The 14,730-nt window shown below is 39.3% G+C and overlaps 1 protein-coding gene across 1 annotated transcript; it reads right to left on the reverse strand.

The window, feature by feature from the left end:
- On the reverse strand, positions 1 to 13,926 carry MMP27 (matrix metallopeptidase 27). Its single transcript, XM_032168117.2, has 10 exons — positions 13,825 to 13,926; positions 12,747 to 12,985; positions 11,179 to 11,327; positions 10,962 to 11,090; positions 4,887 to 5,048; positions 4,582 to 4,702; positions 3,203 to 3,333; positions 2,121 to 2,280; positions 1,154 to 1,257; positions 1 to 245 (listed from the first exon to the last, which is right to left on the reverse strand). The coding sequence occupies exons 1-10, from the start codon at positions 13,924 to 13,926 to the stop codon at positions 1 to 3; spliced, it is 1,542 nt and encodes a 513-aa protein (XP_032024008.1).
- Positions 13,927 to 14,730: the final 804 nt, after the last annotated feature.

Below are 14,730 nucleotides of genomic sequence, written 5' to 3' on the forward strand. Positions count from 1 at the left end.
TTATTGATAAATAGAAGTGTTTTTCAGGAAATGAACAACACCGAAAATAAACAAGCTTAAACTCTTATGATACAATATCTTTATGCCTCCTGAATGTGCTTTTTCCTTGTTGATATCAAAACCAAATGATGAGTTCTTTGATTCTTTGCACTGAAACCAAGTGTTAGTTCTCATGATTCGGGTAATATTCTTTTTCTTAATGTCGTATTCAAATTGCTTTGATCCACGGCTGAAATAGAAGAATCCTAGAGACAGAGAATCAGGATTAGTTATCTTTCATAACTATATAATACTTCCATACTTTTAAATTTTATAAACATGGAAAAAAATAACATTATGGAGTGCAAAGAAATTTGTGGAATCACATACATACATTTTAGTTTTCTACTGTCATGTGGGAAATCCTATTATTTTTATTTCCCTAAGGAGGAAGCCAATGTTATAAAGGGTGAGTTTCAAGGGATTTTTACCTTTCTAGCCAGACTGTGGTCTATGCCAGAGGTTTTCAAACTAGGCTTCAACAGTGTCTCAGTGAGGGGGAGGAGAAGGCCCTTGTGGATATGGCCCTTGTCTCTTAGAGCTGTTCTGCTTTGATCTGTTTTAGGTTTTGAGGTTCTGTGTTAGATTTCGTTGTAATAATAGATCATGTCACTCAAAGACGTTTCTAGATTACCCCACGGTCTAGGTCACTGTCTTTGATGATATAGTTGCTGGACTGTATTCATTACATTGCCTGAGGTTATTTTAAAACTACAGATTCTTAGGTATCACTCACAATTCTGCCTCAAACACTTTGTTTCACACACAAACCCCAAGCTATGTACATTAAGCTACATACATTAAAGTTTGAGAATCATCGTTTTGTTCATGTGCTTAGTTACTCTGCACACTTTGGGGGTGTCTTTACTTATCAATGATGAGTAAAATGGATTTGGTACTTTTTACATAGATTTGAGATAGTATAACAGAGAGTATAATTCAGGATTTATGGATTCAGTTTGTGATAATGCTTGTGGGGTTAATGTTTATTATTGTATATACTTAAGAGTAGCAAAATTGCATTAAAATAAAAGCATTTAAGTTTTTGTGCTGTCTTTTTTCACAGTCAACACAGTCTCTCAAGTATCCCAGTAAGTGAGGCATCCATGCTTACCTTTGTACTGGAAAGCAGCATCAACACGGATACTGATTCCAGGAAAGTGTTTTACCACTCTCTGCGGGAACCCTTTGTCCATGGTTTGGGTTATTTCATCAAATCTGCATACAAGGATATGAAAGGATACCAGCGGATCTTTGGTTTGGGGAGCTTAATTTGCCTACTGCACAACTTAGAGTCAAGCAGGGATGTCGGGAATACATAGGCTTAGTAGAGGAAAACTAAATGGATCAATCATAAAAATACAGTAAAGATTATGTTTGATTGAATCATTTATAGAATCTTCCAAACAAGAAATGATCAGGGAAAAAGACCACAACATATGTTAGATTGATGCTATTCAGAGAAATCAGTACATCCTATTGAAGGCTGAGCTTGGAGCTTTCAAAATTTTTCACTAGATATGTTTGTGTCATTGGAAATTTGGTTGGGATCATCAACTTTTTATTTTATCTTATCTTTAGTTTTTAAGTTGAAGGAAAGTCATTAGACTCATTGAGATCTCTTTCGGCTTGATAAATGTCATCCACTGCCTTCATTATTCACTTAAGAAGACTATGGGTGGGGTGTGGCGACTCATGCCTGTAATCCCAGCACTTTGAGAGGCTGAGGTGGGTGGATCGCTTGAGCCCAGGAGTTCAAGACCAGACTGAGAATCATGGTGAAACCCCATCTCTACAAAAAGTACAAAAATTAGCCAGGCGTGGTGGCACATGCCTGTAGTAACAGTTACTTGGGGGGTGCTGAGACAGGAGGATCGCTTGAAAGCAGGAGGTTGAGGCTGCAGTGAGCAGAGATTGCAGCACTACACTCTAGCCTGGGAGACAGAGCAAGACTCCATCTCAAAAAAAATAAAAAATAAAAAATATTATGGATTAATTTTAATTTTGTCTGTGTCAAAGTGATGCTATTGTGAATATTTTTCTCCATAATAAAACAAAGGGTGAGTCATCTGTAAACTTACCTCCAGCACCAAATGCCCACAAAGAAGTAGGTTTTTCTTGTGGTCTTATCACAGATGGCTGCATCTATTTTCTTCACACGTCCTGGAAAACCTAATGTATGGATGGATTTGGGATAATCTGGCAAGACAGCATATCCTCTGATCATCCAGAAGTTTTCATCTAGGAAGAGAGGAGTGATTATTTATTTTCTAGAGGGAGAAATAGGTATCTTAAGACATTTAAAAATAATTAGATACCTAGTTCCTTTTAGCTTCAGTGCTTAGAGATTTAATAATCTTATGTCCACATTCATTCTTACCACTTTCTTTAGCTGCTCATATTATTTATATTACACAAATAATATATACCTATAAAAGTCAATAGTGTGCGTACCTTTGTCAATTGGTTTCATTGTATTGATTGCTTTTAATTGGCTAACTCAATCAAGTAAGCAATGCATATATGTATTTAAACATTACATTGTACCCCATAAATATGTACAATTATTATAAGTCAATTCAAATTTTTAAAATGAAGTATGTTTGGACATGTTCTCCTAAGTTTCAGCCCCCAAGGGCTCTCAAAGGCTGGTAATCTGATAACATATAAAAAGTGGGGTTGCTAGATTAAACAGAAAATGTCAGTTAAATTTGATTTCAAGTAAACAATGGCTAACTTTTGGTATAAATAAATACAAAATATTTTAAGGGATATATATATATATATGTATAGTATATACCAAAAAATTATTTGTTGTTTATCTGAAATTTATAGTGTCCTATATTTTTATTTGCCAAATCTGGCGACCTTAGTAAAAAGTGAACATTAAAGAGAGATTAATTACCTTTATTTGGCAGAAAAAGAGACTTTTTTAGTTTTTATCACACAGGTTTATTTTAGTCCCTGTGCAACTAGGATTGTGTTTATCTTCACAGCCACAGAGAATCCTGGTTATTTATATTCCTTACGACAGGAACCTAAGATGAGAGCAAAAGCCCTGCGCATTGGCTCATGCATGAAGATTTTATTTCTTACACCAAAATACCCACTGGTTAGTTCAGGCAGCCAGAGGGAGAAGAGGAATCAGGATGGGCAAGGTTACCTTTAAAAACCAGAATCTTATCTCTGGGGTTCTCATATGCAGCTTGCAGATCAGCTGGCAGAGATGGCCAGAATGAAGCAATTAATTCAAACTCAACATCCGTGATATCATAATAGATCCTCCATAAGTGCCTGTGTTAAACAAAAAACACTTTACACATGCAGCCTATTTCCATGTCAATGAAAATTTTGTAATCTTAGGCTTGCCTTTTAGCTAATTGGTTGGTATCTTCCTCAAATAATTGAGATAATTAGCATAATTTTCCCCAGCAAATTTAGGTGGTTGTGAGTTCAGTTCAGTTTGGGACTTCCAAGTTCAGGACATGCCTTTGTGCCCACTCTCTTGGATCCGTAGAGTGGCAAACTCTTCCTGGAAATCTTATTCTGAGTTCTGAGTGCGCAATGGTTTTGTTTTTGCCAAAGCAGCAACACCCAACATTCTAAGCCAACACCAAGCATTCCTAAGAGGAACTTTTTGAAGCAGATGCTTGCTGTAATAAATGTAATCACTGACATGCGAAAATACTTCCTCAGAATTTCCCTTCTGGCTGCAAAATTCCGAGTCTATCAATGAGACGTGAAAAGTCCTTATATTTCATTTCCCTCCACATACAGGCCACTCCTCTCTGACATTCATGATGTCAGAGAATGGTGGTGATAACATGTGATTGTAACGTGATACATTCATGGGTGAAAGGAGTCCAATTTCAAATATTCTTTCCTTTTGCCCCTATATCTTTGTCAATGGTGTATGTCTTGATATTTTGCTATAAAAATATGGTCATGGTCTACATAAGTGACATACCATGCTGTAACTTCAGTTCAATAAATTTTAGTGAGAGAAGGGATTTCCCACTACAGCTAACACTTTATTGATGCAAGTTTAAGAAACGTTCAGTGAGGTGCTGACCCATGTTTAACAACTGGCTCTCCAGGTGGGAAGAAGACATGACTTTAATCATTTGCTGATTTTCAGATGTAAATACTCCAACCATGGCAAATTTCAAGCTGCCTATGTGATGTGAACTGGTTTGCAAAATTCCTGAAAATTTAGCAATAGGCTCCTGTAATGGAGTGCAAGTTGGCTTCAGTAGGCCACTGGGATTGGTGGACTCTTCTGGCCAAAAAGTCACTGAAAGTAGACTCTGTTTCCCCTTCTTATGCAATGGCAATTTTTACAATTCCTTAAAGACATTTAAAAATTTATCAAACAACTACAAGATACACACATATGGTAGAGCATTCAAACAGTATGGGCAGTTATAAAATGAAGATAAAAGGCAACATTTTCACTAGCCCCATGACTACCTCTTTATCCTCAAATCCCTTGAAAAGAAAAATCTTCATAGGAAGTTGAGGTGTTTAGGGAAATGAGTTTACCTGCCTTTAAAGAACATTACTTCTCTGCGGAAAGTGGTGATAGCGTCAAAAGTCAAGTCAGGGTCACAGGCATGGGGTATAGTGGGTTCCTTTGGCTTAGCAGGTACCTTAGGCAGACCTCCTTTGATGAGAAAAAAAAATACCACAATGAATTAAGAGGGCATGAAGAAAGATGCCCACACAAGGGCCTTACCTAAGAGTAAGGATATTTGCTTCATGATATTTCAAGAAGTGATTTTCTCAACTTCCTTTCTGAAAAGCTTCCTATTTAGTTCACATATATTGAGATTTATAATTTTGCTCACCATAGATGGACTGGATTCCATTGATATCATCCTGAGAAAGTGGGTATTTTCTGGGATCCAGGGAGACATAATTTGGGAACATCAAGGCTGTTTGATCATTGGAGTGAGAGAGCCCCAGTGCATGACCAAATTCATGAGCAGCCACAAGAAACAAGTTGAATCCTTGATAATAACAGGGAAGACATGAGCACATGACTTAATCAAAAAGAGAACGGCTGCATCTGAGATTAGAAAGTAACTAAGGGGAATGAAATAAAGGCTGGCTATACGGCAGATAATTCTCATATGTACCACCATTTATCTGGGAGGTATTTCAATACCAATAAAGTCATGTGTTGCTTAATGATATGGATATGTTCTGAGAAATGCATCATTGAGCAAACATTATAGGGTGCACTTACACAAACCTAGATGGCACAGCTCACTACACACAGGGTTACATGGTATAGCCTCTTGCTCCCAGGCTACAAACCTGTATTGCACGTTACTGTACTGAATATTATAGGCAATTATAGCACAATGGTAAGCAATTATTTAGCGCAATGGTAAGCATTTGTGTATCTAAAAGCATTTGTGAACATGGAGAAGGTACAGTAAAAATATGGTATAAAAGATAAAAAATAGTACAGCTACGTAGGACACTTACCATGAATGGAGCTTGCAGGACTGGAAGTCGCTCTGGGTGAGTCAGTGAGTGAGTGGTGAGTGAATGTGAAGGCCTAGGACTTACAGCGCATTATGTAGACTGTATAAACACTGGACACTTAAGCTACACCAAATTAAAAATGTTTTTTTCTTCAATTATAAATTAACCTTTGCTTACTGTGACTTTTTTACTTTATAATTTTTTTTTTTTTGAGGCAGGGTCTTGCTCTGTTGCCCAGGCTGGAGTGGTGTAATCACAGCTCACTGCAGCTTCAAACTCCTAGGCTTGGGCAATCCTCCTCCCTAAGCCTCCTCAGCAGCTGGGACTACAGGTGCATGCCACCATGTCCAGCTAATTTTCTTATTTATTTTTGTAGAGATGAGGGTCTCACTATGTTGCCCAGGCTGATCTTGAACTCCTGGGCTAAAGCAATCCTCCGGCTTGGTCTTGCGAAGTGCTGGGATTACAGGTGTGAGCCACCACGCCTAGCCTAAACTTCTAAATTTTTAAAATTTTGGACTTTTTTGTGACTTAGCTTAAAACACAAATTTGCTGTACAGCTGTACAAAAATATTTCCTTCCTTTGATCGGGGTCATCCGTATTACTGTCTTCCACCTCCATATCTTGTCCCACTGGAAAGTCTTTGGGGGCAATAACATGCATGGAGCTGTCATCTCCTATGATAACAATGCCTTCTTCTGGAATCCCTCCTGAAGGGCCTGCCTGAGGCTGTTTTACAGTTACCTATTCTTTCTTTCTTTTTTTTTGTACAAGTAGGAGTACATTCTAAAATAACCATAAGAGGTATAGTACATTAAACACATAAAACAGTAACATGATTGTTTATTATCAAGTATTATGTACTTCACACAATTGTATGTGCTGAACTTTTATATGATTGGCAGCACGGTAGGTTTGTTTATATCAACATCACCACAAACATGTGAGTAATGTGTTGTGCTATGACATCACTAGGTGATATGAAATTTTCAGCTCCATCATAATCGAATGGGACCACTGTTATATACATTTTCATAGTTGACTGAAATATGATTAAATGGCACATGACTTTAATTGGTACTAGTCACATCATGGAAAAATATAGCCTAGGGTAAGAAAATGGCTTGAAACTGGTGTCTCAGAAATGGATAATATTAAAAAAAAAAAGAAGCCACCAGTTTGGGGTTGTTGCTAGGCTACAGTATACGTGATCATGTTGCTCCTACTTCTATTTTTCAGAGGTTCTGTATTGCTATAGGATAAAGTCCAAACACCTTCACATGACCTTCCATGGTCTAGTCCCTGCCTATTTTCAGTCTTATATTTTATTTTCATATTCTGCAAGCTAACTATATTAAATCGCTGGCATTTTTCATCTGTGTCAGGTTCTTTCTAATCTCTATGTCTTCATACCTTCATCTCTTTGCTAATAATATATCTCTTCCACTTTCTCTTGGCTTAACTACCCTATTTATTCCCCAGGACTCCCCACTAAAGTCATTTCATTCATGTAACTTCCCTTATCCCTCCAGCTCTTATCCAGGTTGAGTTAAATGCATGGCTCCGGCTTCCACAGATTCAGCCCTTGATTCTGTCATAGCTCGTAAGGACTGCATTGTTTATTTCTGTCACCCTGAGTACAGGAACCATGTCTTAATTATCTTTTATTCCTAGTGATTGTGACTGCTTAATAATGATTAGTAGATGTCCAAGTGTTGTCTGAATGAAAAAATGGTTAGATGTGTTTCCTAAACATGAGCATAGTGCCTCTTCCAGAAGTCTTACCAGGCATGTTAGAATTGCCTTTGTCTGCCTCTCCCACTAGTCTGTAAGGCTCTAAATATAGAAGACCACCACCTTGGGCCTGGCATGGTGGTTCACTCCTGTAATCCCAGCACTTTGGAAGGCCAAGGTGGGTGGATATCTTGAGCTCAGGAGTTCAAGAGCAGCCTGGGCAACATGGAGAAACCCCGTCTCTACTAAGGAAAAAAAAAATTAGCCGGACGAGGTGGCCTGTGCCTGTGGTCCCAGCTATTTGGGAGGCTGAGGCAGGAGAATTGCTTGAGTCCGAGAGGCATAGGTTGCAGTGAGCCGAGATCGTGCCACTGCACTCCAGCCTGGGTGACAGAGCGAGACTCAGTCTCAAAATAAAAATAAAAATAAAAATAAAAATAAAAAAAGTCCATCCCTGGATTTGCAACTAAGTGTATGGAGCCTAAGGGAAGCCTCACCTTCCCAGATGGAACCTTGCCTAGTGATGTTTGCACCAAGCAAACATAAAAGGGCAAAGAATTACGTCATGGTCTTTGACACTTTTCTGCTCTTGCCTTTGTTACTGCCCCTTGCCTGGCTGGCTATATCGCTGTGTGTGCTTTCGGACAAAGAACTGGAAAAATGACCATTGGGAAAAATAATTCAAACTCGGGTTTTCTAAATAAAGTCTGGACCTTTATTCTGGGTTTCAAGACCCTCTGCAGTCTGAATCCTATTCGCCATTTTAGCCTTGTCTTCTACAATTCTATTCCTTATGTTGGATTGAGCTATTCTGTTCAGAACACTCCTATTCACCCTCTTTACCCTACTTTGCCTTCTTAGTTCCTGCTGAGCCTCCAGTTCTCAAGTTTGACATAGCTTCCTCTGCTCACCTGTGGGTCTGGGTTGGACTTTCTTCTGTGTGGACCTATTACATTGCCATAGCTTCCTTTATCTCAGTTCTGATCCTACTGATTTTAGTTGCCGTTTAATTGTCTGTGTGTTCCTTAGACTGTAAACCCTTGGAGGGCAGCTTCGGTGTCTTCTATACAAGGGTATATTTCATTTCTATGACAGAGCCTGAGTCATAGTGGATGTTCAATAAATGATCGTTGAGTGACTTTATTTACCAATGATTTGTAGAGTATTTCTCATGTGCCAACACTGTTATCGGCCATATGACACTGTAGGTAAAAGACGACAAAAGTTTCTGTCTCATGGAGATGTGACTAAATAGATAAATTTGTGCATTATACATTCATATCTTTGTAAATATTTTTTCTTATGTCTAGAATGTAATTCCACCCTAGTTATTATTATCATCTTCAATACCAATAATTGTCAACAGAATCTTTGATGTCAAGCACTTTCTGAGTGTTCACTATGGACAACTGCTCTGAAAGGGGTTTTCACCTTTATTAAATTAGTTAGGATAAGGGTAATTTATTTCACCCTCCTAAAAGAAGAGCATTATTATTATTTTACAGGCAAAGAAATAGAGAGTAAGAAAATTACTTGACTTGCCCCGAGTCCCTCAGCTGGTAAATGGGAAGCCCTGAAAGGAACCAGTGTCTGCCAAGCTACAAACCATTGCTTTTTGTCCTTCCCAACACTGCATCTGTAGCAGTCTGTAAGGCCTGTTCAGTTGTTTGGTGCACACGTGTGTGCCACACACACAGTCACAATAGGCTTGGCACTGGCTTTGCTTTGAGAGACGCTCAGGAAAATCTCTGTATGTGCTTAAAGTCCTCTGACATCCCCATGCGATGACCTCTTCTTCCCCGAGGAAGCAACCTGATAGCATCATTGGCAGATGACGTGTCTGTTGCTCTTAAGCAAGTTACACCAAGACTTTTGCCACCCTTCCATTAAAACAGAGCCTCCACATTGCAATGAAAGAGGTGATCATATAGGTTATTGCTGAATTGCCTATTTTAAAAAAATTGCAATTTTGTTGAAGATTACGTTTGCTTGATATTTTATGTTTCCATTGGAGAACAGGAAGATATTTTCCCCTTTAATGTCAGTGAACTAAGAGTTATACAATTGGATCACAGAGGGCCCACAATTTCTACTCTGAGGGAATGTAATAAAGTGGTCAGAAGACAATCCTTTTTGGAACTGCTGCCTGGTTGCCCACCCAGAACTTGGTTGAGGACTGTACTTATCTCTTGCCTTGCTCAAGAGAGCCTTACTGATGTGGAACCCAGATACATTGGACTTAAAAAAAATAATTTACCCCACACATCCCCCTTGGCAGAGGGCTTAAAGCAGTATGGGTAAAAGTAACTGCTACTTAGTATTGGATTTAAGAGACAAAAGGATGGTGAAATCTTTGATCTTTGCCTCTAGATATGAAAGTAAAGCCTGGCTGAGCAAGGGGAGTCATCCTGATTTTGGCAAGTGCTAGGATATTTCCTATAACTGTTTGATGAAACATATCCGCAGTGTCTTCAGACTAGTAACAAAGAAATATTGAAACATGTCTCAGCAGAAGATACACAACAGACATGGTTCATTCCTTTCCTCTCTTGCTTGGGTGACAATGTTATCTTACCTCCTTCAATTTCTTGTCTGCTTGTGATGCTAAGTCATGTGGCAATGGCAGCAGCCAATCCCAGATTTTGCATGCTGCTGCCTGAACCTCGGCCAGTACTGACTTTTGCCCTTTTCACTGGCACGTGGAAGAACAGTTGCATCACCTGTTCTGACTGAGCAGTGAGTGGCCATGGACCATTTTGTGTGACAGACTTTCAGTTTCATAGAAAGTGCAAAGCTGACCTAGACCGATTATCTGGAGATACATGGTCAGGAATGATCTGTATCCTTGTATACTATCCATCAGGACCACTACAACCTGTGCTTTCCTGTGACTCTGGAAGCTAGACACCAGACCCATGGTGACTACTGCCAATGACAGAACAAAAAAAATGGGTGACCCAAAAATCTACTGAGCTTGCTCTTTTGTTTGAGGCCTACACTGCTACCTGTTAGTGTAGTATAGTTTGATATTTTTTGTCAGAACAGTAGTCAAACACCTTGAATGCCAGGTAGGCCCATTGAGAAAAATCAAATAAACTTACTTGGTTTGAAGAAATAAGTCAAACATAAGGATTAAGGTTTGATTCCTTTGCAGCTGGGCAAGAGTTAGAAGAGGAAGTTCATGCTTTGAAATAGAGCCTTTATGGGCTATGAATCCATACACTGTCCTTTAATTGCTAACTCAAAATTACCACCTCCCTAGAGTCTTCTTTCAATCCTCAAGCAACAGATGACTTCTACCATTGGTACAACACAAAACATCTTCTGCCTTATATGGCAGATATGTGGGCTGGCCTTGTGTACCACACAGGATCATGAACCTCTGAAGGCTTACACTTTTCTAGTACAACTTTGGGGTCCATAGGACACCTTGTATAGTTCTGGGCACAAAGTGGCCTGTCAGACATTATGGGTGTATGAATTAATGAATAAATAATGAAGATTGCTCTGATCATAATAGAATTAGCAACTTTATGAGGGTGTATTGAACACTTCCATCAACGTCATCTTGGAATATGGAAAATTGTGGGGACATTGGGAACTTTAGAGTTAAAAAGCAGCTAGTTACAAAGCTATTCTTTTTAGAGATTCTTTAGAATAATAAAATTTTGTTCATAAAGAAAATTAGACTCACCTGCTCCATCCTTGGTCCAGTTTTCATCCTCATCAAAATGAGTGTCACCACCCAGACCCGGACCAGGAGGAAAGGCATGGCCAAGCACTCCCAAGGGACCATCAAAATAGCGAGGACACCGACCATGGACTGAGATACAATTTATGCCAGGAAAAAAGATCAGCTTCCTCAAATCTCCTGAGATAAAAAGAGCTTTGCTCTCTGTTGAAAACCTTACCTCGAGTCCTAAAGGCAATCATGATGTCTGCAATCCCCTTTGAAATCTTGGTGAATTTTAGTGGAGTAACTTTGCTCCACACTTCTAAACCATCTTGGATAGCCTCATCCACAGCAGCTCGTGCCATATCCGGAGTATAGTTTATTATTCTTAAAAATTAACAAAAATATGTCAATTTCTGGCTTATTCATGCATTAATATACACACATAACTACAAAAAACATTTCTAGCTTATCAATAATGTGCTGCAGCAACTTTGGTGTGCAATTATCTTACAGTTGCATTAGCACTTTATTTAAATGAAATACTCTTACACATACTATACAATTAAATTCCTTTATCTTCCCTATGAATCAGTAGTATTATAACACTTCAACAAAGGAGGCTCAAAGAGGTTAAATGACTTCCCTAAGATCACATCCCAAGACAGCATTAATCTCATGTACGTGTTGGCTTGTATATGAAAGTATTATAAAGACATTCTTAGAAAGAACTAAGAATCATTTTTTTGAATGGCTTGTGGAAATCAGTCTTGTGCATGTATCATATATTAAGAACTTTTTTTTTTTGAGACAGAGTCTCGCTCTGTCCCCCAGGCTGAAGTGCAGTGGCGTGACCTCGGCTCACTGCAGCCTCTGCCTCCCAAGTTCAAGTGATTCTCATGCCTCAGCCTCCTGAGTAGCTGGGATTACAGGCGCATGCCACAAGGCCCAGCTACTTTTTGTGTTTTTTAGTAGAAATGGGATTTTGCCACGTTTGCCAGGCTGGTCTCAAACTCCTGACCTCAGGTGATCCGTCTGCCTCAGCCTCCCAAAGTGCTGGGATTACAGGCATGAGCCACCGCACCCAGTCCATATATTAAGAATCTTCCATGAGAACCACAAGAATTGCTCAGTAAAAGATTTTTCTCTTGTTTATGTTCCCTATCTTGCTAAACTCATTTTTATCTCAAGTCCTAGCACTCAGTAAGATGAAAGAAGAACTATTAGAAAGGCTCTAGAGTGATGGTCAAGGTGGCTGCCTCTGTCTCAGATCAAGGGCATACCCATCCTCTTCTTGCTAGTGAGTCAACCTGCCCCCTTTTCCTTGAGATGTCTGAGGGAAACACCTTACTTTGCTCTGAGGGGCTCATCTGGGATTTGGCAACTCTCTCTCTCACACACGCATGTCTCTGACATAAACTGGCTGTGTTCCAGGGTCTCCCCATTTTCTCTGGAGCACCCCCTTCATTCATGCTGTTAAGTATCTGCAGTCAGATGACAGTATTTGTTCGGAGCTTATATGATGGTGGGAGAGGCTAGAGATGAGAGCATGTCTGCTGGAGCCAGTAAGAGCTGTGTAACCTCAGCCATGGTAAATAAACTTTTGTTTCAGTTGCTCTGTATTTAAGGTGGCGGTAGCAGCAGAGCCTACAGCACAGGTTTGTTGGGAAGATACGGTAAATGGAGCCTATGATGTGCTGTGCACACAGGAAGTGCTCAGTCAAATGAATAAATATTATTCTGTTCCTTAGAAATTATCTTTATGTTCCTTTGGATTAGGCGGCAATAAGCTGGCAGAAGCATTACCTGTAGGTGAGGTTGTATTTTCTCCACCCAGGGAGGGTGTAGCCATACTGGCCCACATCAGGCACCCCACACCTGGGTGTCTTCATGATCTCAAGGGTGTTTGAGTCCAGTTTTCCAGTCACTGTCAATCCAAAAAATGCTTGCATTTCCCGAATTTTGTCATCTATGAGACTCTTATTCTTGCTTTGAACAAGATGATTCCCTTCTATTTCAAGAGAGTAGAACTGGTTGAGATATGCCTGACCAAAAAGAAAAGAAAAAAATAAAGAGGCACAGAGTACAGGAGAGCAAATCTCCATCTCAGGATAAAGCAAAATTGCCTAAAATTCCTTTTGGCAATAGGAAGGGGAAAACAAAAGAAGTAATGAGAGAAAGTGAGGAGTGAAGGAGGAAAGAAGAAAGAAAGGACACAAAGAGGAAAATAATGAGCCACCCTGCTCTTTCAGTTTCCAAGACTTGGTTGACTTATGAGTGACCAGAATTAGCCAAAGCACGCAGCTCATAAACCCCCACAGAAGAGAATGAAGCTTCGTCTATCTGTTGAATGATGACCTATCTTAACATATTTTTGCTGTTACTTTCATTTTGATGTCTCTTTGAAACAAATTCTAGGAGAAATAAGTGATTATCCATTTTGCACATGTATTTGATTTAACCAAAAATAAAAAGTTAACTGAACTGATTTTTAGAGGGAATCTGTAAAGCAATGTATGGTTTTTTTCATACATATAGGGATTAGGGCTCCAAATTGTAGATTGGGTCCTCCTGGTTGTCTTGAAATGCTTTTATGGTGATCTGCATGCCTTGCAGGGCTCTCTCCTTTCTCCTCTCACTAAACATCCCTTTATTTGTGACTGTTGCTGAAAGTTATAGCAGATCCTTTCCCCCTTCCTGTCCCAGGCCTCCTCCCCAACACAATTTCTTGATATCCTCAGAGCTAGACAAATGAAAAGCAGCTCCTTCTCACAAAAAAGTTCAAGACTCTTTTGCAGGAATGTGTTTTCTTTTCAGGTCCCAAGAGAATCAATAAAATAAGCTTTTTATCAATAGTCATCGATATCATTTATTAAGACAGTACCTGAGCCAGTTGCATGTTTTCTTCATTTTCCATCATCTGGACTGAGGAAAATGCAGAAGAAAATGTTATAAAAAACAAAAATAGAAGCAGAAGGCGCTTCATTCCTCTCTTCAGCTGAAGCCGGTTCTGTTAGCACAGAATTTAGAAAATAATAGTGAGACGTGGCATGAATTGGCTTGTATCATCATTTAATTAATAACAGAAAAGGACACTTGCCGTAAAGTGTGTCATGATTTGTTTTTTTTTTTTTTTTTGACTGAGCTGATTTTGTAATCTGAGTCTGCAATTGTTTAGTAAACACAGTTAGTGCTTATTACTGAATCGAATATACTGGGAAGTGAGCCTCCAAGTTATTTTTTTCCTTGCAAAGTTTTCTTTTGAAGGCAATCTCAAAATATCTTGGGAGGATGTTATCATAAAAAGACAAATGAATCAGGAGTCAGATTACCCTTATTAATTAAGATTAACTTCAAATGTTTATTTAATTCCTACTGTTTGCCTGCCGTTGTGAATGCAATCTTGTTGGAGAATTCAGACACATACAGAAATTGATGTAGGACAAAAAGGAGGCAAGTGGGCAAATACACAGTGCAGATTGTAAAGACTAAGAAGGGCCAAAGGCAGATCACTGCTTATGAGTGTGGCCTTGAGGTTTTATGCAGGTTAAATACAGCCTGCACTGGGGCTTGCACTGGGGCTTGCACTAGGGCTTGCTCTGGGTTTTGGAGAATGGGTAGAATTTGGATTTACAGAGGAAGGAAGAATGAGTATGAGTGCAAAGAGGTCATGGGAAGGAGGTAACACAGCAGAAATGAGCTGTAGGAAATATGGCCGGACTGGAGCAAAATATATATGTAGACAGCTATGGAAGATGGGATGGAGGGTCTCATGGACAAGACAGCTGAC

The sequence above is a fragment of the Hylobates moloch genome, unplaced genomic scaffold (assembly GCF_009828535.3).
Source record: "Hylobates moloch isolate HMO894 unplaced genomic scaffold, HMol_V3 SCAFFOLD_11, whole genome shotgun sequence".
Taxonomy (NCBI): domain Eukaryota; kingdom Metazoa; phylum Chordata; class Mammalia; order Primates; family Hylobatidae; genus Hylobates; species Hylobates moloch.

What these genes read in the sequence shown, in the direction of transcription:
- MMP27 (XM_032168117.2), bottom strand. Translation starts at nt 13,926, where the DNA reads ATGAAGCGCCTTCTGCTTCTATTTTTGTTTTTTATAACATTTTCTTCT. An exon ending in AAATACAACCTCACCTACAG is followed by an intron (nt 11,328 to 12,746) that starts GTAATGCTTCTG and finishes TTAATTTTTAAG; the next exon opens with AATAATAAACTATACTCCGG. An exon ending in CTGGACCAAGGATGGAGCAG is followed by an intron (nt 5,049 to 10,961) that starts GTGAGTCTAATT and finishes GTTATTATCAAG; the next exon opens with GATTCAACTTGTTTCTTGTG.